General features: G+C 36.6%; 1 protein-coding gene across 3 annotated transcripts in view; it reads left to right on the top strand.

Annotated features, from left to right (window-relative positions):
* FAM172A (family with sequence similarity 172 member A) overlaps window positions 1-26,714 on the top strand; it is a 406,595-nt gene that overhangs the window by 240,883 nt on the left and 138,998 nt on the right. For all 3 annotated transcript variants that reach the window (XM_021701780.2, XM_021701773.2, XM_044917026.1), the window contains 2 exons: window positions 18,577-18,693; window positions 26,281-26,365. In XM_021701780.2, the coding sequence (XP_021557455.1) occupies window positions 18,577-18,693; window positions 26,281-26,365 (202 nt within the window). The remainder of the gene's footprint in view (window positions 1-18,576; window positions 18,694-26,280; window positions 26,366-26,714) is intronic.

Below are 26,714 nucleotides of genomic sequence, written 5' to 3'. Positions count from 1 at the left end.
CAAAGTTAAACTTCTAAAAAAAACTCAACTGTAGGCATTTTGCAACTTTTTTTCTAAATTTAAATAGTTGAAGTGTCAAGCTTCCGCTTTAACCAGAAGTTATAGTAAAAGTCCTAAATACTTATTGACTTTTAACTATCATTTGGACCTTGTGTTTATGCATACTAAACTATTGCGTTTGCACCTTCCTCATTTTAAAGATGTAGCAATTTAAACGCACATTGGAATCTTTTCATAAAAGCCTAATTATGTTCCTTGCTCTTAAAACTGCAAACTGGTAGTATATGCATTACTGGTTTATGTGGGAAAGTAGTTGACAAATGATTTCCTATATAAATGCATGTTTTAAATAGCCTTGAACTCTTTTTTTTGCCTTGTACTTTTATGCAAGTAAAATCAAGCAATTATTTTTTATTAATTTGTTTTTCATTAGTGATTTCTTTGTCATATATACTTCGTCCTCTGGCCTTTTTCTCTCTTTTTTGTTTATCATTTTTATTTGTACGGGTGTTTTCTTTTACATTGCTTTTGTTTGTTTGCTTTCATTTATGGGTTCAATACCAAAAATTGCTATTAAAAACTAGTGACCTAGACAGTATTTTGTAGAAAGAGAAGCTAAGTTTGCCTTTTTTGTCATCTGTATCACTCTGTAGATGTCTCATTGATCTTTTAAAAATAACTTTTTTCTCATAGATTATATTCAGAAAAATTATTACTCAGCTTCAATTCCGTACAGTAAGTGTAATATTTTTAAAATTTTAATTTTGTGTGTTGCATTTTCTTCTAAAGGCAAATATATATTTTATCTATTTGTATTTCAAATTTTAGGATCCAGTATTCAGAACATGCACAGTAAAAGTCAGACCATTTTTGAAATCAGTCTCTAATATAGGCTAAATATGCTAACCTTGGATTACCAGCAAAAAAAGAGAAAAATGTTTAAACACTCATTACAGGTTTAATTACAATTTCGGATGGGTTTTCGGACTCCATTCTGGCCATTCCACTTTAGCCATTCAGGCCATGCTGCCCGTATTGTGTATTCAGCAGTTCCTATTAGACGTCTTCACAGTGACTGATTCCGCTGGGCTTGCTGACACCCGCTTCATGCATGGCCTGCTGTGCTGGGTGGAATATTTTTTCTGGGCTGCCTGGGACATTAAAGACATCTTGGCCATGTCAGTCTGTGTACAGTGTGTGTGTATGTGTGTGTATGTGTGTGTGTGTTCATGTGAGTATGCATTCCTGAGCAGATCCGTATTAAATAAATGATTATGTGGTGTAATTTTATACACATGTCAAATTTAAAATTTGATTAACAATGGATTTATAATTTATTACTGCATATATTTTTAATAATTTTAGTTCAGTCAATGTTAGCAAGTTTCCTTTAGCTTTTATTGTCTGTGGTTATTGACACTAGGGGGCACTGCTTATCCTCAGTTGCATCTTTCTTCAGGAAATGAGTAAAAATACTCAGCTGATTTCTGTGCTCCTACTTTAATTATCAATTGAATTTAGAGAACTCTCAGCTATTTAATTATTTTTATTTTGGTTTTATTTCTGATGCCTATATGTAGTGCTAACAAAGGGGGAGGAGCTACTGGTTCTCACAAACAAATACAGTATCCAGTGCCCCATACAGTAACTTTTTTTCCCCCATTGGAAATGTCGTTCTTGGCAAAACCAGAAGGGCAAGTTTGCCCAGTGATGAGGTTTAGATCCCTTGCCAGCTGTGCTTCTAGCCAGCAAGTGTGATGAACAGCTTCAGAAATCAAGTGAGAGAAAGCATTCAAGAGTTAGTGTGATTCATTTGGATAAAGGTCAAGAGAAAGATAAGCAAAGCGTAAGAATGAAGAGCACAAAAAGCAATAATTTGTACCTTTTTGCTTATAGAATTTCACTGATCCTATTTGTAATTTTTAAGCACATACTTAGTTCAAAAGTGACGTACAGTTCTTCTAAAGTATTTTAAACACTGTATTTAATCTTGTATTTTAGCTGATCACTTAAAATTGAGTAGAGAAAAGTGGATTCGTGACTATTCATAACTATATTTATAGATTAGAACTGTGGCTACTAGTTGATAATCAAATGACAACACAATTAACTAAACTTTTTCAATTAGCAATTACCGTTTGATCTTCCTAAAAAATTAAAGGTTTGTTCTATTCATTTTTTAGAATCTTATGTCTATTCTAAACCTAAAATACTCATGTTTCACACTAAGGAACTACCTGTAACCTCTAAGGACATTAATGAGTTTGTTCTATTCCTAAAATAAAACACTCTCTCCCGCCTCCTTCCTCCTGCAGTCTCCCTATCCAAAGGTGGAAAGCAATCAGTGGCCTATAGAATAAAGAAAACTATTTTTCTCTGTTCTCCTAATTAATCAGATCCATGAGAGAACTGGTAAAATTTCATGTTCTTCTCCTCTATAGTTGTAGTGAGCCATACATTATATATAAGAAAACATGCAGTTAGGTCATGCCCTGGTTTTATTAGCTAAAGAAACTGATTTTTAACATGAGTAATTAGAAATAAAGTATTTATACAGATTTTAAAGTTTTCCTGGCATACATTTTACATCTGGACCAAAAAGGGACAAAAATATTGCTAATATAGTGAGGCTTGGTCTGAATACCATTAAAATACCTGAGCATAAACAGATGAGCAGTTTTAAATAAAATTTATAAAATACCTTTGCTTTGTGGCATTCCATATTGGGTTCTACTACATGGGTATTATAACGAGAAATTATTTAAAATTTTTCGAAGAGAAATGGATCTGTGCATTATCATGGTTGATTTTTTTCCTTTTCTAGTTTTCTAAGGTGATTTCTTGATGTTTATTGAACAACATATGCTTTTAAATATATTGAGTGACTAGTTTGATGAGATTTCTTGGGGGAAAAAAACTTTCAAGGTTAATACACAGTTCGTAGAGAAATATTATCTGTTATTTTCCTTACAAGTATTTTTTCTCATTATTCCTGTGTAACATCATAAAAGCATTAGCTAATTTAGCTTCATCTCTCATCTTCAGTAATAGATTTGTCACTTACTAAAAATAGGCACCACCTAGTTAGACCTTACCAGTTCATAAACAAAACACTGATTAGTCAGTATGGGGCAGCTTTTGTTATACTCACCATTTTATAATTTGAAATGTTATTTTCCTAGTACTCACCATCTACAAGCCATCAGATGCCAGCCCATTTATAATAGGTTTTTCTTCTCCTAGCAGGACATTGCTTTTGGCTATAAAAAGTTAATTTCAGATCCTGATATACTTGCATTAATTTTTGAGACAGTGGCTGGGTGTAGTACAGCAAAGAATAACATGAACATCACACCACTGTGCTGTAGCTAATCGTTTATTACTTCAAGCCAGAGAAGCAGTGTTACGGCTATGGAAAAGATGGAAACTGACAGAAGGGTCTTAGAGATGGCTTCCTAAAGGTCTTGAAAGAGGGGAATAGGAAGTAAAAGAAACAATAGCAACACTATCAGAAGGGATACATTTTAATACTTACAGTGCTGGGCATCTTTGGAATTTTTTTTATGATTAAAACAAATTATTATCTTGAATAACAGAACCCATCTTCTCTCCAAACATCTTTGCTTCAGAATGGGTAAGCTCGTGGTAATGTTATCTTTTCAGAACCATAAGTGTTCTCTAAAAAACATATGACTGAGATGTTCATCAGCTGGGATGTTTGCTGTGATTCACCAATAAATTTGAATAATTTGACATAATTTCTGACAAAGATGAATGTTTCCACATTCATATCCATAGTAAGGCAGAATCTACATGAAGAAACCAGTTTGACTGACTCTACCTGCCATATTGACTAGAAAAAGAACAAAACAACAGCCATTTAGTCCATAGAATTAAAGCAGTTTATGTGTACAAACTACCGTGATGGCCTGTCACCCCCAAAACTTGCATAAGAGTATGTCACTATGGAGCCTATGGTATTACAAGGGAACATAGCACTAGGACACATCACCAAGGACCTCATGGCACACGTGATTTAAGCAGTGCAGAGTGGCCTAGAATAAAGGAGAGGCATTACCATTTGTGGAATTTTGAGTTATAGCTGGGACAATCCATGTCTGTTGAAACTAGGGGCTACATCTAAGTCTTTTCATCTTTTTCTCATCTGTACAGAAAGGAACTGGACTAGGTAATTTCTAATGTCCCTAACAACTTTCCATTCTTTTCTTCAATATTATAGGTAGAGCCATGTCAGCATTAATTAATATTTACTGGTTTCCGTAAACTGTGATGCTACTTGTAGTCATTCTTTTCTATAAAAGACCATAAGAGCTATAACTGCAATGCATTCATGACTGTTCGAATGTATGTTTTAAGGCGTTAGGGTCTAACTCATCCACTCCCCCAGGCCATTAAAAAGTGGTGTCAATATCAAATTAACATCTAGAAACATTTAATTCAAGTACTGGAAAATTCAGCAATGAGTTTATTGTTTTTTCTGTGTGAGGAGGAAAGTGACTGATAGATCATAGTACGTGCTGGTGGTTGTGTAGGAAGAGACAGACTTAGAGAAGCTTTGCTTTTCCTGACAACTTAGTGACAGAAAGTAGTATGGTAGATTTCATCATGACACCCACAGTGAGGAATGGCAGGTTGGGTTCTTGTGAAAGGGGGTTAGGATCAGAACTATGGAAATTCAACATTTGCTCCTCATGCCTATGCATTGTCTTCTTTTGTGCTCTGTCTGTGGCAGTATCTTTTTTCCCCTGTCTTGTTACACTCCTGATTATGATAACCTTCCCTACAAGGAGTCACTGTTTCTTTTTCACTGAAGATTTCTTCTTTTAACTTCTCTTGAATGTCATTCGCAGGCCTCCCTTCAGACACGTTGTTTTGTTGATATTTGACCTCCATTCTCTCATATGTTTTTGTCTAGAAGGACAGCGTAGAAGCTTTCTTACTGACTGACCACTTCCCTTTCACCTTATCTCTTCAATAAAGTTTTTCTGAAAGCATCTCTCTTGTTCGCCCATTTCCGCACCATGTCTATTTCACTTATAATCTCGTTACACGAAACCAATGTGTAATTCTGTTTTGTATATTGTCTTTTATATTATTCACACTCAGGAAGATAGTGTAAGAATTTCAGTCTGCAGTACTGTCAGTCTGTCACCTTTCATGCACTACTGTAAAAATTCAGAAATGTAAATAAAGTAATTAACCTGATAGGAAACAGTGACATATAATTGAATTTCTAAATTAGTGAACTCCTGACTCCTTTTTATATCTTTGCCATTTTATAGGATTTCATATTGGCTAAACTGGCTACTTAACAAATGTGTGATGTAACAAAAATTCTGCTTCCTACTATAATAAATACTGATGCTTATTAAACATCATGTACTGTGCTTAGTATATTTATCTTAGATTTCTTGCTGTTTGAATTATTTCATACTCATGAAACAGAGGCAATATTTAGTGATGGTGGAATATGGACCCTAAATCACTGACTCAACTAATGGAATCTCCCCCAAAGAAGTGCTAATGAACAGACACATGAAGGAAAATGGAATTTTAAAAAATAGCCCAGAGAATAATTCTCCTTCATTCACACATCAGCCTTCCTCGGTATAAATTTTTCACTGCCATCTTGCACCAGAGCTGTCATCAGATGTCTAAATGATAGGTTTCAAGGTTCTGCTCTTCCTGTTAGTGATCTGAAGTGCTGCTCCAGCGTTTTCCATTACAGTGGATATTGGTAGAGGACACTTGGTGTATAGCAACTGTTGTTTACAGTTCACTAGTATATGAACTCAGAAGTGCTCTTTTACTACATATGGTGTATGTGTATGTGCTCTATCTGTGAAATGAAGATATAGCCATATACATAGAGATAAATAGCTACTTTCATTCCAGCCCCATCTTTTCTTCCACTTAATGTTTATATGGTTTTGTGCAGTAAATACCATCCTAAAAAGTCCTATCTCAAATGAATCTATTTCAGACCATTTATTCAAACAGACTTACTTTATCACTTCAGAAATGTGAGATGTGCTTTCATAAGAAAAATGACTCCAACATATAATCAGAATCATATTTTGAAATTGCAACTTAAAGGATTGTCCTCTATTTGTTGGTCAGTAGAGTGTGCATTTAAACAGCCCTCATAAGTAGTTAGTTGAATAGAAATTTCTTCCAGCAACAGTATTCACTTGAATGTTTAAGCAGGCACACAGGCTCCAAGTACTTAGCATAAGCTCCCAGGTAGAAGAGTCATCTGGAGATTCTTGTTCAAATATTTTCAAACAATGTAGGAAGTCTGTGACTAATACTTATTATAATGATGTTACTTTACCCTTAAAAATGGGTATCAGCCTCTTCCCAATGTTTGGTAACTCTAATAACCCACAATTGATTAACACATCCTGTTTTAAGAACATTTGGGTGGTCTTGCTTTCCTGTATCAATGCGTCAATGCCTACCCTGAAATCTAAAAGTAAGAGAGCCCCCCTCCAATTTATGCCACACACTTTTGCATAAACCCGAGCCCTGCATTTGGAGAAATATGATCAAATGAAGATAACCCTCGATTTCCAGAAGCAAAAAACTCAGAAACAGAGTAACTAAGATCTGGAAAAGAATCAAAATCTTAAATGTCTTTATTCAGTCCCCAAATTTATATAACACTGTCTTTATTTTCTTTATATCATAAAGGCTGGGATTTGAAAAGCCAACCCAACTACTTTTACAGTGAAACCTCTCTGTTGATACTCACCCTTTCTTTTCCCCTACCAGCACCACCAAGTTTGAGTTTATCATGGCAGACACTAAGTGACCATTGCATACTTTATTTAAAGCTTGGGATTATTTTGCATTCAGATTTGAAATCACAAGGATACCTTGCTTTATCTGACATATATATTTCATTTGAAATCCAGGAAATCAAATCATTCCAAATGAATTTGTAAGATAATTTTTGTATTTTGTGATTTTTATGTCTTTATGCTTTTTAATAGTCAGCGTGTCTTCATATTTTGACTTTGTGTTTTCCCCTTATAATCTTTAGTTGGGGGATAATGCAAAATTTGACAGGTAGATAATATGGTATTAGATTATGAGAGATCTAAAATCCAAGAGAAATTTACTTAATCCCAGAGATATTAGTGAGTTAAATCATAATGCAATCTTGAGTACACTAATACTACAATAGAGTGACAGGCAGATTGGAAGGACGATTTAGATTTGAATGGATAATAAGCTAATGCTTAATTTCAGTTATGGCCTGTGGTGGACATTGTGATATACTGCCCAGTTTCTCCCTCAGTAAAGGATTTGTTGCCCCAACTCTTGGGAGTGCTTTCAGCAGACAGCCTTCTGCTGTCCGCCCCTTCAGGGATTGCCTTGGCTTCTGTGGGGCCCATATTCAAAGACAGAACAGTATGGGAAATTAAAGGCCAAGCCATCTGGGCCCAGCTTGGAATTACTCTGAAGGGTCATTCTAGGTCCAGAGCTTCCCTGGAGTTGTGCAAGATTGTCGTTGGACCTCCATCTCACCTTGACTTCTCTCTCTGCCCATCCTGCTTTGTTTCCCATCCATCCCCACCCCATGCCCCCACCACCTTCCTCAGATGTTGATCATAAGAGCACTCCTTTGTGAACATCCTGTATGCTAAATTCCATTTCAGAGTCTGTTTACTCAGGAGCCCAACCTGCGATATGGCCTATTTCTAAATACGCCAAACCAGACATCACTCTAACTTGTTAGCCTTCACTTTACCCAGTCTATTCCATTTCTGTAAATAGCACCTCTGTTTGTTCCACAAATAGTTTCTGACCACCTATGATAGATACGTCAGTCATTGTGCAGGGAATGGTGATGTGTTGCTGACCTGGCAAATATGATCCTGCCCTCGTGGAGCCTACATCACAGTGGGAAAGAAATCATTACCCGTGTAACAAGTATTTCAAAAGTGAATGTGTAAGGTATTATATACAGATAGCCATGATGTAAAGACATGGGATTTGGAGTTAAAAGATCTTAGCAGTGCCACTTAATAACTCTGTGAATGTGGGCAAGTCACTTATTTTCTCTAAACAGCAATTTCCTCATCTAAAAAACAGGTACATAATCCCTCAACTACTTAAAAAGAAATTGTTCTATCTAATGAAATCATCTATCTGTAAGTACTCAGAATATTAAAGGGTTCTAAGAACTTAGCTGAATGTGCCTTCCATCCTAAACTGTGAGTTCTTCCCAAAGGTCAGAAACTATGTTTTCCTCAACTTTGTAGTAATAGTGTTTTACCTCAAACAGTTCATAAATTAGAATATCACTTTCCCTGTTAATGCAGGTAACAGAGTACACAGTCCTCAAAATATATTGAAAACAATACAGGCAATTGGAACCTGAATTTTTTACAAAAATATTATTAAAGCTATAAAATAACTTTGAAAACTTTAGTAAAATTTCAAATACAGCAAACATCGATGTGGAAATTCAAAGCAAAGATTTCTTTTTTCCAGGTCTAGTGAGGTATAATTGATGACTGAAAATTGTATATATTTAAGTATACAACCTGATAACCTCGATATCTGTAATATTCATCACAGCCAGGTCAGTCAGCATACCCATCACCTCACACCTAACTAATGTAAAGGCTTTTAAGAAAAATTTCTTAAATAACACAATCTCCGATACTCTGGTTATCTACTATATATGTTTTGGCAGGAAATCTTAGCTCTTTACCTTTCTTTTTCCCAGACCAAAATAAAATGGTATGCTTTAAAACTTAAGGGTATTAACACTTTCCCAGCTGGATGTATATTCCTTGCTTCTGCCTGACCTAATGAAATCTTCTGCCACAAGTTTTTAAACCATTCAACGATTGACAAATTCTCTATATATGAAAGTATTTCTAGCACTTACCAATTGATAAAGGCTCATAAGTGATTTTTAAACTTAGTATTGTGAACATGCTTACTACTTAGATGCATCAGAAACATCTCTGGGTATATAGTATATATAGGTTTTACTAAGTTTTCTCATTTTTCCATCTAAGACTATGTATAGTCCCCAGTTAAACATCTCCTTTGCAAGCCTGCCTTAGTTTTTTGGACTGGCAGTGTTTAGTTCTTACTTAGTTTTTACAATATATCCACTTCATATATGTTCGTTGTAATTTTTATTAGCTATGTTTTAGAATATCTCCCCTACTTATGATCAGCCTTATAACATTACATAATAAAACATTTAAATCAAATAAGTCACTTTGATGAATCCTTACACCATTTTCTTAGTATATGACCTCTTTTATTTTTTCCTTATAATTAATTTGCTGTTTTCTTGATTGATGAAGTTTTTCAGACTGTTGCCTTTTTTCTCTCATTTTATGTTTTTGTAAAGCACTGGTCTTCTTTTTCAGTTCCCAGATTGTCTATCGCTTAATATTTGTTTGTTTCTTTCTTTTCTTTTTCTTTTAAACTTTCCTTACATATGCTTTTTTGTCGCTGAAGGAGCCTGCACGTGGCAGCATAGTCCAGGCAGAAAAGGAAAAGGAAGTTATTACTGCTCTCTTCTGGCCGCCTGCAATACTAAATCATAACTTGCCATTCCCTAACTGGTGGCTGGAGACTTATCTTCATAAATACATGTGACCCAAGAAGTTTCAGTTTACATACCCTATCCCTTGGGGTTCTTGCCTGTGGAGAGCCTTTTCCTTCCTGAAATTAGACAAAGGTTGTAAGAATTGAAGCGAGGGCTTCAAAGCACAGGAAAAGAGAATGTTGTCTTATCCTGTTGCTACAGTGGAGCTCCAGCTGGCCATGTTTATCTACCCAGGGTGTGAAGCTGTATGTCCATCTGTGAGGGGCTCGGCACAGTGCTCAGGCTTGCCCTTAAATTTTGAACTTAGGAACTTCTGGAAGTATGTATTTGTTGTATGTTTTCCTACATGGTTATTTTTATAGTGACAACTGTATAGCTCTTGGGTATATGCTTAAATTGTTAAGCATTGAAACTTCGTTAAGATTTACCTGTTTGCTAGAGTAACATTTAACTTCTGTTATACTTATAGATACAGTGACCATATAATTTACCATTCAAACTAGAATACTTTTAACAGCGAAAAGAGACCCTATTAATAACTCTGCCAGGTCCATAGTTATACACCAGGAATGTCCGGGGCTAACTAGAATGTATAGTTATCCTATTTGTACCTAATTATTTTCTTTACAAACGTTTAAGCAAGCCCAAATCACTTTACATAATTGAGGAGGTGGAGGAGGGGATGTAGTGATTGTCTGACACATAACTGCTACGTGAACTGTGCAGATGTGGATGTCACTGAAGAACACATAGATACCATATTTAAAAGGAAGGACAGATTTCAGAAATTAAAAATGACTGTCAAGGTACTAATGATAGTAGCTGACAATATTGATTGCTCACATGCTTTCTCTCTGTTATCCTTCAGCGATCTTTTGAGGCGAGTACTACTATTATTCCTATTTTTGTATTCTTATAATGATTAACCAGAAATTAGAATTTAAGGCCATGGAACTCCAAAACTTATGCATGCTTTTAACTGCAACAATATAGTTCCTTCCTTGGGACATACTTTATATCCCTGTGATTCTCTTTTTGAAAACATCGTCAGCTCTACCCCCTCTAGGTAGGACACAAAGTGGTAAGGGGTCTTTTTTGCCAGCTTTTGGCACGGCTAAGCCGTGGCTCCATGCTCTGTTGCTGGCCCAAGTAATTCTGAAAGGGGTTGCTGATGGCAGGGAAGTGGAGCTGCCACAGGGTGGCTTCAACAATTCTGTTTTAATTTTTAAGTGCAGAGTGCTATTACAGGTCTAGTATTCTGATGACAAGATTTTATACAAACACAATAATCACCTCTTTCTATTTCTCCTTTATGGACCTGTGTCTTTTGAAAAAACAGTATTTGTCATTAAATGTATTCTAAGGTAAGCTTCTGTTACCTTCTACACTGAGAAAGGAGAATGCACAAGTTTACAAATGTGGAGTGTTTGTATTGTGTGTTTTTATGGTATCATCTATTATAATTGTGTACTGTGTGCCAAGTCCTCCACTAGTCACTTTATAGTCAGTTCATCTCACAATAACTCCATGATTTAAGTGTATTTACCATCTCCCTCTGACCTGTGATGAAATTGAGACCCAGAAAAGTTGAAGTAATTCACTCGAAGTATCATTACCCGAAGTGGCAGAACAGGGATTTGAACCCAGAGAATCTGATTCCAAAGTCCTTGACCCTAACCATGGCATTCCTTATGAAGACTGCTTACATGAAAGCTTCTACTTCCAAAAAAAAAGGGGGGCGCGGGGGGGAGAGAGAGAGGTGAATGCAGATTAGAAATGTGAACTGTGAGTAGTATGTGAGAACTGAATGTCATACTTGTCTGGATTTCCTGCTGGGCAGTTTAGTCCTCATATTTCATCTACTGAAGTGTGTGTATTTCATAGTAATCACTAGAGGTACTTCAAGAGCCTTGGGTGACAGGACCAAGGTTTTAATATTGTGGCAAAAGTGATATTTGCTCTGTGAATAGCACACTATTGGGATTGATATGTACAAAAGAAGCTTCAAGAAGACATTAACAGGGCGCCTGGGTGGCTCAGTTGGTTAGGCGACTGCCTTCGGCTCAGGTCATGATCCTGGAGTCCGGGGATCGAGTCCTGCATCGGGCTCCCTGCTCAGCAGGGGGTCTGCTTCTCCCTCTGACCCTCCCCCCTCTCATGCTCTCTCTCTCTGTCTCATTCTCTCTCTCAAATAAATAAATAAAATCTTAAAAAAAAAAAATTAAAAAAAAAAAGAAGAAGACATTAACAGGGAAGACTGCCAAACCCAGTGTCAGCTGATTAGTCATCTTGGCCCAATGTGCATTTTCAACCCAGTGGGCCTGGTAGCACACAGGGCAGTGTGCTGTCAGCCAGGAGATGTACAGGCGCAAATGTAAAGTGATGGGAGAGGTTTGTGGTAAAGTATCGTCGTTTATCAGACTACATAAAAACTACACCCAAGTAGAAGCACTGAGTGTAATTATAATCTGCATGGCAAAAAATGTGAAAAAGTACCACCTTTTCATACTTTTCGAACCTTTGAAACAACTTAATCTGAAATCTTAACTCTAGGAGCTCTAGAGAGCTAATCTATTTACACACACACACACACGCACACACACACATGTATATTTTAAAGACATCTCAAAGCTCAACCTTGCTATTAAGCAGGCTGATGATTCATTCATGCTCATGCAGTAGTAATGATCCTCAGATTTATATATGTACACTAGTGTCAGATCCTGATCTGATGGAAATGTATTATTTGATTTTCTTTCAGAATATTCTTTCCTGTACAAGTGATTCACATGCTGTAACCATCAGAGTGCTTATGTGTAACACAGGTCAGAATTTTAAAGGAAGGTGGTAATCACTTTTGCTGATGAAAGACATTAAAATATTTCCCTCAGAAACATGTTTAAAACATATTATACGTGCTAATATAGATATGGGCTTGTTTGCACATATATACATACCTACCCCCAACCCACACTGGCTTCTGTCAGGAGGGCCCCTTGGACTTTAAAATCTAAGATGATTTATTCTGAGTGCTATAGCTGCTGGGCCACAAATATGGAAAAATGAAATTACTCGCTTCTTTTAGGTTAGGGTGAAGACAAACCCAATGCAGGGTTCACTTCTTTAGGTTGAGAGTATTGAACCTAGTAGTGGGTTGGATTCATAATTTCCAAAACCCAAGACACTCAACTAGAGATATGAACTACCTCCAAAGGCTCATGGCAGAGTATCCCCATAACATCACTATCTCCCTGCCTTCGGAAGCTTATCTTCTAAGCTAAGACAAGAGGATAGCAAATTTTTAACTTAATTTAGTGGAAGTAAAAGAGTCTTTGTGTTTTCCTTTTCTAAAAGTAGCTCATGATAGACTTGTAGAGGAAATGAACTAGGGGCACCTGGGTGGCTCAGTTGGTTAAGCATCCTACTCTTGTTTTCGGCCCAGGTCATGATCTCAGGGTCCTGGGATTAAGCCCCCACTCGGGCTCTGCTGTGCTCAGCGTGGATTCTGCTTCTCCCTCTCCCTCTCCTCCTCTCTCTCTGTCTCTCTCATTCTCTCAAATAAATAAATGAAATCTTTTAAAAAAAGAAAGAACTGAAATAGGTACAGTTCTTAGGGAATTAAGAAACTTCTAGGGGGACATGAGGTATTTGGATTTGGCCAGATACTTTTGTGAAGATAGTAGGCAGGGCTCCATTTGAGGGCCTTGCAGAAAGCATGGTGAGGCAACTTAGGTGGACAGAAATGGTCTATGTAATTTTGGGGGAGAGATGGTAGCAGGAAGGGCTGGCCAGGAGGGCACGTGGAGGGAAGCAAAGGTGGATGCTGCTGACTCTGGCCCTCCCACACCATATCTCTGGTCCCCTGCTCTTGCCCTCACCAAATAACTCTTAGGCTCTGATCAGCTCTCTTATCTTGTTACAGTTACTTAAGGTTTAAAATCTTACTCTGGAAGAAAACAGATAATACAGGGAGATTTTTTTCCTCTCAACTTCAACTCCCATCAAAACATTTAATAGTAAGATGAGCCTGCATACAGATGGTATATGTTTTGAGTCTGTCCAGAGTACTTCATGTTTATTGGGTTAGTTAAGCTTTTGTCAGACTGGGAACATGCAATGCACAGAAGGAACGCGAGCAGATTAATTGTGTAGAAGCTAAGGTGAGAGGACTATGAAGAGATAGATCGAATTAAGAAGGGGAAACAAAAGTATCAGGTGACAGCAGCACATATTTTGTATTAATTCCCAAAGCATCAATATGATTTATGGAAATATGTAGTTTTCCCTCTTATCCTAGACATCATTTTATTTTAGAACTCTAATAATAACTTTTAAATGCTATTGATAGTCTGGTTTTGCACATGACTGATTTCTATCTTGGCGTGATTTTTAGAATTTCAACATTCCTTACTGATACGGATTTGGATTTTTTAAATATTTTTTTAAGTGTCCAAGTCAGGGGTGCCTGGGCGGCTCAGTCGGTTAAGCGCCTATCTTCCGGTCAGGTCATGATTCCGGAGTCCCAGGATTGAGTCCTGCATTGGGCTCCCCGCTCGACAGGGAGTGTGCTTCTCCCTCTGCCTCTCCCCCCCGCTCATGCTCTCTCTCTCACTGTCTCTCAAATAAATAAATAAAATCTAAAAAAATAAAATAAATGTTGAAGTTAATGAAATACTGTATTACTGAAATACTATAAAGAAAATGGGATTAATCAAATGAGTTCATTTAGGTATGAGTAGTATGATATATTACTGAGAAATACACCCCATGAGACACACATGAAAGAACACAGGACTTAAAAGCATGAACAACTCAGAGTTGTGTCATTTTCTATCTGTGTGGCCCTTAACCAGTTTCTCGGCTTCAACCAGTTTCCTCCTCCACAGATGGAAAAAATAATACAAGTTTTGCATACGTTTTAATATTATTTCGGGATAAAATAAGAATGATTATGTATTCATTTTGAAATTTGTGAAGAGCTACTCAGATATAAATATTATACACACAAATGAAAACAAAAATATTTTAATTATAATTTTATCAGATATAACTTATCTGATAAACTAAATTTCAGATGTTGATGTCTGGAATAATCAAGCCATGAAACTGAGATGTTGATGTCTGAGATATCAATTTTTTTGTCACTTTTATTCAACTGCTGATAGCATACTGAAGACATTAAAACAAGAAATGGAAGGTCATCCTTTATTTTTGAAAGATTGGTATAGGTGTAAAACTGATCTTATTTGTTTGAAGAGTTTACTTGGCAGGGACTCCATAGTTGATTCAAGAATACATGGAGACATTGAAATCCCAGGGTCTTACTATTTTTAGTGACTAAAATCCCTTTAAAAATCTAATGAAAGCTAAGGGTTCTCTTCCAGAAAAATAATCCTATCATCTACAGACAGAATTTTGCAAGGAATTTCAAAGGGGTTCACATCCATGGATCCTAATAAAAACCACATCTTCACCTTAGATTGACATATAGTAGACTTAGTAGACTTCAGTGATATTAGACTTTAGTAGATTGACTTAGATTGACTTTAGTAGACTAGTGATATGGCCTCCTCCCTTCCAGATTTCTGTGATTTCCAGATTATTACAGTCTTCTGTTAGACTATTATAGAAGACTATATAGAAGTTTTCCTGCCCAGCTGCACCTCCACCCATTCTATATTCCATCTAGGGTCTGTCTCTTAAACAATCTTGGTTCCTGCGTTCAGTCTACCCCCTGACTGCCATTCCCCAGCATTCTTTTCTTTTTTTTTTTTTAAGATTTTATTTATTTATTTGAGAGAGAGAGTGTACAGAAGCAGGGGGAGGGGCAAGGGGAGAGGGAGAAGCAGACTCCCCACTGAGCAGGGAGCCCAATGCAGGGCTCAATCCCAGGACTCTGCGATCATGACCTGAGCCGAAAGCAAATGCTTAACTGACTGAGCCACCCAGGCGCCCCTTTTCCCCAGCATTCTTAATCAGTGCTCACTCCCAGGGGAGGCAGTAAGAGAGGGAAGGGCTCTGATCCAAGCTAACAAATACAAGAAGCAGAGGCTTTGGGCAGAAATGGAAACTGCAAGTAGGTTTCAGCAAGGCTAGAATAGAGGTAAATAGTCTGAAAAACCAAACTGTTAAGATTTTTACCAATTTGCAATTCTACCAACCCTAAACAGTCAAATATTTGAAATTCCTTTTTTTTTTTTTAAGATTTATTTAATTTAGAGAGAGAGAGCATGAGAGCAGAAGGGGCAGAAAGAGTGGGAGAGAGAATCTCAAGCAGACTCCGCGCTGAGTGTGGAGCTGGACATAGGGCTCGATCCCAGGACCCTGAGATCACGACCTGAGCTGAAACCAAAAGTTGGACGCTTAATGGACTGCACTACCCAGGTGCCCCAAATATTTGAAATTCTTTGTACAGGGTTCATTTGTAGACAGCTCTTCATTGAAATCCTCTAGAATTTGACCATTCTCCACCTCTAATAATATAATATGAAAGTGATTTTTAAACTGTAAAGGACTAGAACAGTGTAAGGAATGTCATGCTGGATTATAACATGATTTGATGTGATGTGAAGAAAAGTTGCACCGCATCACATCCACTGTCTGAAATGTCAGCCAGATGGAAAAACAGACCAAAGGATTTTTTCTCTTGTAGTCCATCTAACAACTGTATATTTTTCCAAGTTTGTAAAATTTCAATTCCCAGATTTTCTGCTTTTGCACTAAATCCTCAGCCATTCAAGTCTTAATTTGATATGATTTCACAAATGGCTCTCGATATTCTGTGTCTTCAGATACAACCAGCTTACATAAGTCAGTGTATGTTAACAACCACAACAAAATGCCAGGCAAATATTTGAAAATGCAGACATATTCTTAGAATACCAGAAGAGCATGCTCTTATTTTGTAACTTTAGCAACAATTGCTCTAGATCTCTAAAAGTGTTACTATTTAGAAAATGAGAGTAAGGACATGTACGTTCTTCATGAGCCAGGTGTACTCACTGTTGCGGAATTTTGAGTTTTATTATCAAATGTTGGTTTAAATTTTTATATTCTAGTGCCAACGTGATCCATGACAATCTATTCTTTAAGGTAGCTTTAGTTTTTTATTATCTTTTTTAATTTGAGTAGTGTTGATACACAATGTCACATTAGTTTCAGGTGTACAACTTAGTGATTTGACAAGTTTATACATTGTGCTGTGCTCGCCACAAGGATAGCTACCATCTGTCCCATTACATCACTATTACAATACCATTGACTGTGTTCCTTATGCTGTGCTTTTTATTCCCGTGACTTACTCATTCCATAACTGGAGGCCTGTATCTCTCTCCCCTTCGTCCATTTTGCCCAACCCCCCCCCCCCTCCCTTCAGTTTGTTCTCTGTATTTATTGTTCTGATTCTGCTTTTTGTTTGTTTATTCATTTTTTTAGATTCCATTTATGAGTGGAATCATTTGGTATTTGGCTTTCTCAGTCTGACTTATTTACTTATTTCACTTAGCATAATACCTTCCAGGTCCATCCGTGTCATCTCAAATGGCACAGTCTCATCCTTTTTTATGGATGACAATCTATTTTTAAAATAAAATCTAGGAGAAGGTAGCAAACTACTTAATAATGAATGTGAAGTATTGAATTAGAGTATTATTTTGTGCTTTTAAAAATATTATTGATATTGCAAGGTGAATTTTTGCAGTAATATTATGATGCTGATAAGCAACATTGATTTTAAGATTTCCACATTTTATAAGCAAAAAACAAAAGGCCCAAATATTTAAGGTGTGGAAATTCTGCTGAAGCAGCATTAACAGTGAATTAGATTCTCATTAGGTGGTGTTCAGTGAGAGGGAATGTGCATATGCAGGGCTTGAAGAAATTTACAAGAGAGAGAGACATTTTTCATTCAGAATGCCAACAGGCATCATTTGGTATCAGAAGCCTGGCTTTCAGTGTTCACTGTATGAGCAGCTATCATCACCACTCGGAATTCTCACTTTTTTCAAACGCAGGAATATACTTTTGATAGACAATTTAGAGAAATTAATAGCAAATGATAGAGAAATTGCTCTTTTCTAGAGGGAGAAAAGACATTTGATGCAGAGGCATGGCTATGAAATTTAAGGCTACTACATACTGTATTTTAAGTGTAATTTTGTATTAAGCTTTCGTCTACTTGTGTCAAATTAGAGTCCCTCATTTAGCAGATTAAAACCTTTTATGATTCTTTTGATGTGGAACTATAATTTTTCACTTTCTTTATCTTGCAGACCACTGATAAATTCTTCAGTTTCTTCAAGCCACGTGTCTCTCTTTTACATTTTAGAACCATTGAATTTTATAGAAACAGCATTCTAAAGAAAGAAGTTAGAATATAATACTGTAGCTTGCCGACATAAAGAAATATATTAGAAAGCAAAATGATATTGATAGACTTTGAAGAGAAAGATCTTTGTGGGCATTTAAAACACCAAGGAATTACAAGGCCGTGTTGAAGAGCAGGCTAGTTAAATCGGAGAAGTCAAAGCAAGATATCTTTCATTACTGACATGCCAACTACTGAAAAGAAGTAGAAGTTAGTCCTAAGTAGCTAACAGTGAGCCCCGGGTACTAACTTCCCTGAAGCACTGAAATAGGAAGGGGTGGAAAAAAGTTGTAAAAGAAACCCTCAGGGATTCCTCCTTTTTTCCCCTGTGATCCCTTTAATCCTTGAATTGTCAAACCACATGGAAAATAATAGAGCTGCGTAGTTCTGAGACTTAAGTGGTATTATCTTTTTAAAAGAAAATATTAGGTCTTTTCACATCTCTGGACAGGAACAGGGCATCCGTTCGGTGTAGAAAAGAGTAACTTGGAACAAGAAATGCATGTTGCTTTTTCGGTTTTAGTATATTATTATCTATGACTAAGCAGGCTGCACCCAGTAGGGAAAAAAATTATAGCCAATATTTTATTTTCTTTTTTTAAAACAGATGATTCAACGAGAAGCAGATGTAAAAAGTAAGGTAACTGCTGTGGCGTTGACAGACTCTGTTCACAATGTGTGGCATCAAGAAGCAGGCAAAACGATTCGAGAATGGATGAGAGAGGTGAGACTAGATTTTTTTCAACGCGGAGATGAATGAGTGTGAACCTTTATATCTTGAGCCCCCACCAACTTGTATCACCTCCCGCCCCCAAACTTCCTTTCTAGAGGCAGAACATTTAGAGAGAGGAAAACAAAGTAGACATGGTTGAAATAATAATAGAAAACCCTTCTGAAGAACAAATACGTTTTTGAAAGCCCTTCTCCCTTTTTTGGGCATTCTGTAGAATGTTATGTATGCATGCAGTATACAGTAGGAGCTTTGGCTGAAGAAGGTCATGATCTGTTAGGAGATTATTATTCCCTGCTTTTTAATTTTTCCACCCGCTATTTAGCATTGGTGCTGCTCAGTGACAAGAAAGAAGCTTAAAGTACCATTGGGTCTATCCTATTCTTGAAAGCTGGTCAGTGCGCGCCACTTTTAAATGGATTGGCTCACTACTGCCAGTAGGGGGAGAAGTAAAAAGCTGAAATAGTGTTTTGCCAGACCGAACCTGGGGCTTGAGAAACCCAAGGGCTGGTTACGGCCCAGCCTCAGGCTAAGAAAGCTTCTTTTCACCATTCCTAAGGGCTAGTGAGCCTGAAAACTATCATGACTCATTGAACATGCTCCCATTTTTTTTTAAACTTTCAACCCATTATTTCTTTTACTTTGGTTATAGATGTACAGCTGAAACTTATTTTTTATTTATATTTCCCTTTCTAATATTATAAGCAATTGACATCATCCATACCATGCTATATCAATGGTTTGGTCAAACCATATATTTCTATAAATGAGAACTAGTTGACCTTCCTGATTTTCCTCCCACTTTTTCTTGATAGATTACCCAGATATTTATCCAGCTGCCTCTCACCATACGTATGGTGGGTAACTTCTAACCGGCCCTTACGGTGCCCTGAAAGGACCAGAGAGTTAACGTTTGGAAAGAGTTTCGAATAAATAGAAGGACTAAGCTGCATAATCCCATAATGGAATAATCATAATATTACCAGTCTGTTTTCACTGTTGTTGTTATTATCCATTAGAAAAAGTACTTGCATCATGCAAAAGTCTAAAATATATTTACTCCATTCTTCATAATGTTATAAATATATAAAGGTAGGCTTTTAATCTGTCCTAAGGTGTTTTCTGACCACATTGCTTTTCATATTTCTTCTTTCACAGTTTTTCTACATCCTTAATTGTCTTTTCCATGGGCCTATTTTTTTTTTCAAGAGAAACACGTAATACGTCACGAGAATACGTATACAGCACCCAGCATTATGTAAAGGCACCTTTTTCCCCACATATAACCAATATGGAATTTAGTATTTGTCCCAAACTAGAAATATCCCTGTTCATCATCTTTGAATTGGTAATTCTTCATGTCTCATTCCAGGTGACAAATATAACAGAATTTATTTAGATTTACTTCTTTTTAAAAGTTCTTATTCAAACTCCAGTTAATTAATGTACAGATTATATTAGTTTCAGGTGTACAATAGAGTGATTCAACACTTCCATACATCACCCAATGCTCATCATGACAAGTGCACTCCTTAATCCCCATCACCTGTTTTCCCCATTCCCCCACCCACCTCCCTTTGGTAACCATCAGTTTGCTCTCTGTAGTAGATTTGCTTCTTTAACCCTTTGTAACTAAGACTGGATTAGATGCCGCCTTCAAAAATTGTAATATATTAATCTGCATTTTTTCGTCTGACTGAAATAGGCAATATTGAATTCATCTTAATCAAAGCTCTCATTAATTTCTTTGCAAGCATAGCTTTTATAAATCTTTTTAATATTATATAATTTTATAAACGACCTACTTCTTGAATAGTTCTTTTATTCCGTCAGTTATGCCTGAGGCATGAAACAGCATGAAGAGTTTTTTATTTCACATACCAAAATTGAAACCCCCACCTCAATCACTTACCTAACTGTGTAATCTTGAGTACATTGTTTAATCTCTTTGAGATTCAGTTTTTTCATCTATGAACTCTAATACGTACCTTGCAAATATGGTTGGGAAATAACATATGTAAAGAAACAGCATGGACGTGGGCATTTTAAAGAAGTTCGATAAATTGTAGCTCTCATTGTTGTTACCTTCTTGCCCCCAAGTAACATAAAATATATGGATTGTATTCTTTTGTTTTATGGATGATTTGCATATTCAAAATATCTTACCCAAAGGTAGTAATTCAGAGCAAGGAGTTGGAAGAACTGGGTTTTGATGATGATTCTGGGTTAGTCACTCACTAGGTAAATGAAAACTGAGATCTAACACATACCAGGTACTCTACACTAAGGCTTATTGTCTTGGGAAAGCCACTCCATCATTCTGGGCCTGTTTCATAATTGTGAGTTAGAGATCATAATTCCTATTCCATCTACTTCGTGAACTATTATGAGAATCAAAGGTGACAACCAAGAAGAAAATCCCTTGAAAAGCAAATGGAACTGCATAAAAAAATAAAATGCATTGTTAAAGAAAACACTATAATATCCCAGAGATAAAAATTATTAGGTCATTGCTGATGGAGCTTTGACATTATCCCTGCCCAGAGAGCCTCTCTAAAACAAGAACAGAAAGGGAGACTATGGGAGCCTCTGCGAGATATCCTTGTAGGACCTCACCTAAATGTGTGGCCCCCTCGTAGAGAATTTTATGGTTTGGCAAGATAAGAATGTAGTGTTTGTTTCCCAGCACTTAGGATAAAACTCCATCCCCTTTTCTTTCTCCATTTTTAGTCTCTGTCCACTCTGCAAGACCCCTTGAAATAATGAAGAACAAACAGTCCTGGGTTTAGTAAATAGAAAGGACTGTTGTCTTGAGCATGAGTGTTGGGAGAAGGGTGTGAAAGGGTAACTTTTGTGTCCATCCCACTTCCTACCACCACCTACTCTGGCTTTAGTTGGAATCAGCTCATATTTCTGAGATATTTTGCAACTATGTCAAGAAAAACAACTTAGCTAAACTGTAATGTTGTCCATAAAAGTAGTAGTCTGGGCCTCTTAATGATTAGCTCCATTATTTGACCAAACACCACTTTAAATTTGGGAGTAGGACAAGGTACAAATTGCCCAGTCATTCTTATTATACTGCAAATTAGTAAAACTGTTTTTGTTTTGTAAGCATATTTAAGTTAATGTGATAAAGGTATCAACATTAACTATTCATCTACTATAAAAAGCTGATTTACTTTTTTTAAATTTCAGCAATTAGCATACAGAAAGAAGGTTAAGTACTATATTCTTACATTACTTACATAATTTTAAAATAACAATTTTTTTAAAGAATGAAGGTCAGGGGCGCCTGGGTGGCTCAGTCGTTGGGCGTCTGCCTTTGGCTCGGGTCATGATCCCAGGGTCCTGGGACCGAGCCCCTCATTGGGCTCCCTGCTTGGCAGGAAGCCTGCTTCTCCCTCTCCCACCCTCCCCTGCTTGTGTTCGCTCTCTCGCTGTGTCTCTGTCAAATAAATAAAATCTTAAAAAAAAAGAAAGAAGGTCAGAGAGGGCTACTTTTGGCAATTATGCTGAGTGAAAACTACTTCCAAGCAAAAGACCAAGGATACAAACTTAACCATGACTCTTGAGGAGAGGTTGAAAAGTGGCCTAAGGCAGACCCTAAAAGATGCGTCTTCCTCCAGCTCCAGGACTAGAAAGTGGGTAAGGGTAGACATGCAGGACATTATGCTAGGTGAAATAAAAAACCGGACGCAGAAGGAAAACTACTACATGATCACACTTACACATGGAACCTAAAAAGTTCAAATACATAGAGAATAGAACAGTGGTTACCGGTGGCGTAGATAGGGAGATGTTGGTGAAAGGGTACAAAGTTGCATTTATGAAGGATGCATAAGTCTAAATGTATGGCATGATGACTATAGTCAGCACTGTACTGAATACTAGAAATTGGCCAAGAGAATAGATTTCAGGTTCTATCACAACACGCACACGCGCACACACACACACATACACACACACATACACACGCAAACGGTAACTATGCGAGAAAATAATTAATCAACAGCAGTAATCATTTCACAATGCATATGTGCATCAAATCATCATGTTGTACACCTTAAATACATAGGTTTGTTTTCGTTTTTGTTTTTTTTAAAGTGGAGTGGGTAAATGTTATTTCCTGACATATATATCCCTGGGCTCTGAAAGTCTCCAGCCAAGCCAGATGTATGGTTCTACATAACTGTCATGAACCCTTACCCCGCATCATCAGCTGGGAATGGCAGTCCCGGAAACACAACCCAGTGAATCCTAGTTGTCCTTGTCTGAGGACACAATGCCTTCCATTTTGAAGCTCTACCTCTAAGGCATTGGTGGATCTCAGACAAATGAAATTAAAATGAGTAAGAACCTAAATTCAACCAGGACAGCAAATATTTCTCAAAATACCTTGTATAGGATACCTACTATGTATTTTTTCTCTTTAAACATAGCATACTAAGTTCTAATCTTTTTAATTCATTTCATATCTACACTGAAGTATTGTCAGCCCTTGGTTCAAGGGTCAAAGAGGGCCACTCAGCACTATGGCCTACAGGCACTTCTAGTCTATGTTAATAGTTCCCAACATTTTGGATTTCACAAAGAAGACAATTTATAACCACACACACACAAAAATCAAAAACCCGTAAATTCCTAATTTCAGAGTTAAAAGACCTTTAAATTGAGAACACTTAACTCTAAGAAACAGTCTCAATATTGCACATTTTTTCCCCAAATTCCTGGCTCTGGCCAAGGGCGTCTTTCTCTCTGCTTGCTGGTTGGGATGAGGCAGGGCTCCATCTGAGGCTCCAACATGCTCTCTTGATATCTGTAGTACAGCAGGCCTTGCTGTCTGCTCAGGGCACCCGAGAATAAGATCTCCAGGGGCTGGGAACACACTCCAGCGTCTTCTAAATTTAAGTCGGGCTTTCCTAGTCCGCTGCCTCTGTTGCCATCCTGGACACTACGCTAGTGTTCATCTCAACTGAAGAACTGGGGTGGGGGCAAATTGAGCCACTGAGAAGAGGGATAGAATAAACATTAGAAAAACAGTAAAAGAGATTTGGTCTTTAAACTATAGAAATGCATCTCAGAATAGGAAGTTGGATTTGATATGATGGAATTTCAGACCGATTGAATTCATGTGTAAGGGCTGTAAGTCTTTCTCATATTTCTTTCTTTACATGTATTTCTCAGCACATTTATGTTATTTTGTTATACTCTGTCACGTGGCAAACATTTTTTATCTTGTTCTGCCCTTTTCTCTACATATTTTTCCCAGTGGGATAAAAATGTTACATATACATGTACACACATGTATATGACACTCATCAGACTTATGATATCAAGCCTTTACAATCCTGCACAGGTATTCTGTCATTCCAGAGAACTTTTGGACATATTCACTTTATAGGATGTTTATTTCGATCCTATTTTTATGAGAAATCAAAGCCTAAACATCTGCCTAGATAAAAAGTGAAAATTTCAGAATCATAAATGTTAACCTATCTTTTGCTTTAAATGTTTGAGTTAAAGGTGACCTGGATAAAATCCATTTTATTCAGCTTTTTAAAGTCAGTAATAACGAGTTAGAAAATGATTAATCGCCAACATACTGTAATGTACCATCATTTTTATTAATACTAGAAATATCCTATAAGACGTAGCTTTACATATGTGAAGTGTAGGTGAGCAGTATCAAGACTGACATATCACCTGGGTAATAGCCGACTTTCATTAGATTTGGAGGTACTACTAGGGTGAATAATAATTAAAATATATACCTAATCGCTGCCTGTCTGTTGGTAGTGCTAATTGCTGTCTTTGAAAAGACTGAATTGTTTAAGAGAAAGAGAGAAAAAGAGAAAGTCATTCTTCATTGAAGCTATCTCCCTGTATCATTGGGAGCCTATTTTTAGTACCTATAGAAGTCATGATTTTTGAATTTATTAGGGGCTGTGATGAATGATAAAACAAATCATCCATTTACATATCTTGACACTGCTTTGGAGAATACTTATTTCTTACAAGCAAGTGTCACATTGTATATAAAAGCTGGCTAATTGTGTGCTAATCTTCTGCATTATCTAGAACTCTGTGATGTGGTATTCTATCAATAGTAATATTAATTTTACTTATTTCACATGTATGAAATAGCTTTCTAAAACCCTATTTCTTTTATCATTTCTGCACTCTCACAGTGTATAATTTTGCATTCAGCTGCTAATTAAGATTAGGAGTGCAAGTTACAGAATACATATTCACTTTAAACCGTCAAGCTTTTGTAATACATAGAAATACTAATATTTTATCCATTTTAAATGTAAAAAGAAAGAAAGCATTTAAGAACACTACTAGATGTTGTGTTTGTTTTCATGGGTTTTTTTTTTTTCCACACAGTTCAATAGTTTCATTGATCTACTGTTTCTTACAAAAATCTGCCATGCTTTGTGAACTTCACTTTCTAATCTCATACAGCAACCCTTCCTTTATGTTATTCCTGCTCTCCCTGGTCCCAGAACAGTAGGGTTGCCTTGACAAATCTATTCAAAAGCCATTCCTCAGCCTTTATTGGTGGGGACTGGGGCCTTTGAAAATCTCTCCTCACTGCAACACAGCTGACATCTTCTTCCAGACAGAATGAATTAAGGAAATACAATAAGACACTTGATCTACCAGTCAAGGATCTTTCCACAGTGAGGACGGATTCCATGGTGCACAACCAGGGCAGCAAGCATCTAAAAATACACAATACATGCTTGTTTACCAGAATAGCAATCAGCGATTTTTCCAACATGATTGATAGCATGATTTCTTTTAAAATAAAATCTGTCTAGAAATTCAGTGTGTGTGTGTGTGTGTGTGTGTGTGTGTGTGTTAGAAGTTTTTAAAAAGCTGTATGAGGTTAATCACATTTTTTAAGCCAACCTTTAAATATAGAATTAAAATGTATGGAAAGAATATATATTATTTTTATTTCATTTGTCTGAGTGGTAAGTCATCATTATCCTCAAGATTGATTTTAATATTGAAGGCTTTGTGTCCTCACACACACAGCTACAATTCACTAGGTTGTGTTTCTTTTGAACTACTTGATACAGCCTTCACTGAACAAGGTTGAAGTAAAAACTAAAAGAAAGTATATTTAAGGAGTTAACTGAAAAATATATTTCTTCTAGTATTACAGAGAAAAAAACTATATTTTAAAAATAAAACTATTCTTTCACATGATCAAATTAGTATTTATTTCCATCTTAAGGTTAAAAATGGATGTCCTTTTCAGTTTCCCTTAATTATAATCTTAGCCTTTTCTTATAAACATATTACATCATGGTTCACGGAAGGTTACATGGCTTCTTAATATCAGCACAGATAATTTGCTGAATTGTCGAAGATAAACTTTTTTCCACAGCCACAGTGGTCATGAATAATACTAACTGTTTATATAAGAAAATTTTTTACAGTGCAAGAAAAATAAATTGGATATACTTCTGGTGGTTGACTATATAGGATAAATTAATCTCTGCTGCCTAAAAAGTTTGTCTTGGTTTAAAAATAGTTCAACAGAAAATTGTCTCTATTGCATTGCAGAATTGTTGTAATTGGGTCTCTAGCTCAGAACCATTAGACACGTCAGTGGAGTCCATGCTGCCCGATTGTCCCCGAGTCTCAGCAGGTACGTGTTTGATGAGAGATGTATGGGTTTTTTTAGGGTGAAAAAATATGGTAATGAAATGTGGAATTCTATTTTGTGAATTAAGCATGTTGTTCTGCCTTGAATCTTTGAATGAATTATTGGTAACATACGGCATGGGTCTGATCCACTACCAGAAATTTGTTGAGTGACTGAAAATAGTAACTAACACATTCAGTGAAGATGAATAGGTGAAGCAATTTGAGAGTAATATAGACAGTTGCTGCTAAAGCTTCGGGAGACAAGATGTACATAAATAAAAAGTTGATTAAGACAAGGACTGGGTAGCTAAGCAGGATCTCGGAAAATTTGTCTCGCATTGAATATCAAC

This window comes from Neomonachus schauinslandi, chromosome 7, assembly GCF_002201575.2.
Source record: "Neomonachus schauinslandi chromosome 7, ASM220157v2, whole genome shotgun sequence".
NCBI classification, from domain to species: Eukaryota; Metazoa; Chordata; class Mammalia; order Carnivora; family Phocidae; genus Neomonachus; species Neomonachus schauinslandi.
The sequence above is the reverse complement of the archived record's forward strand: the minus strand, read 5'-3'. Positions and strand labels throughout refer to the sequence as shown.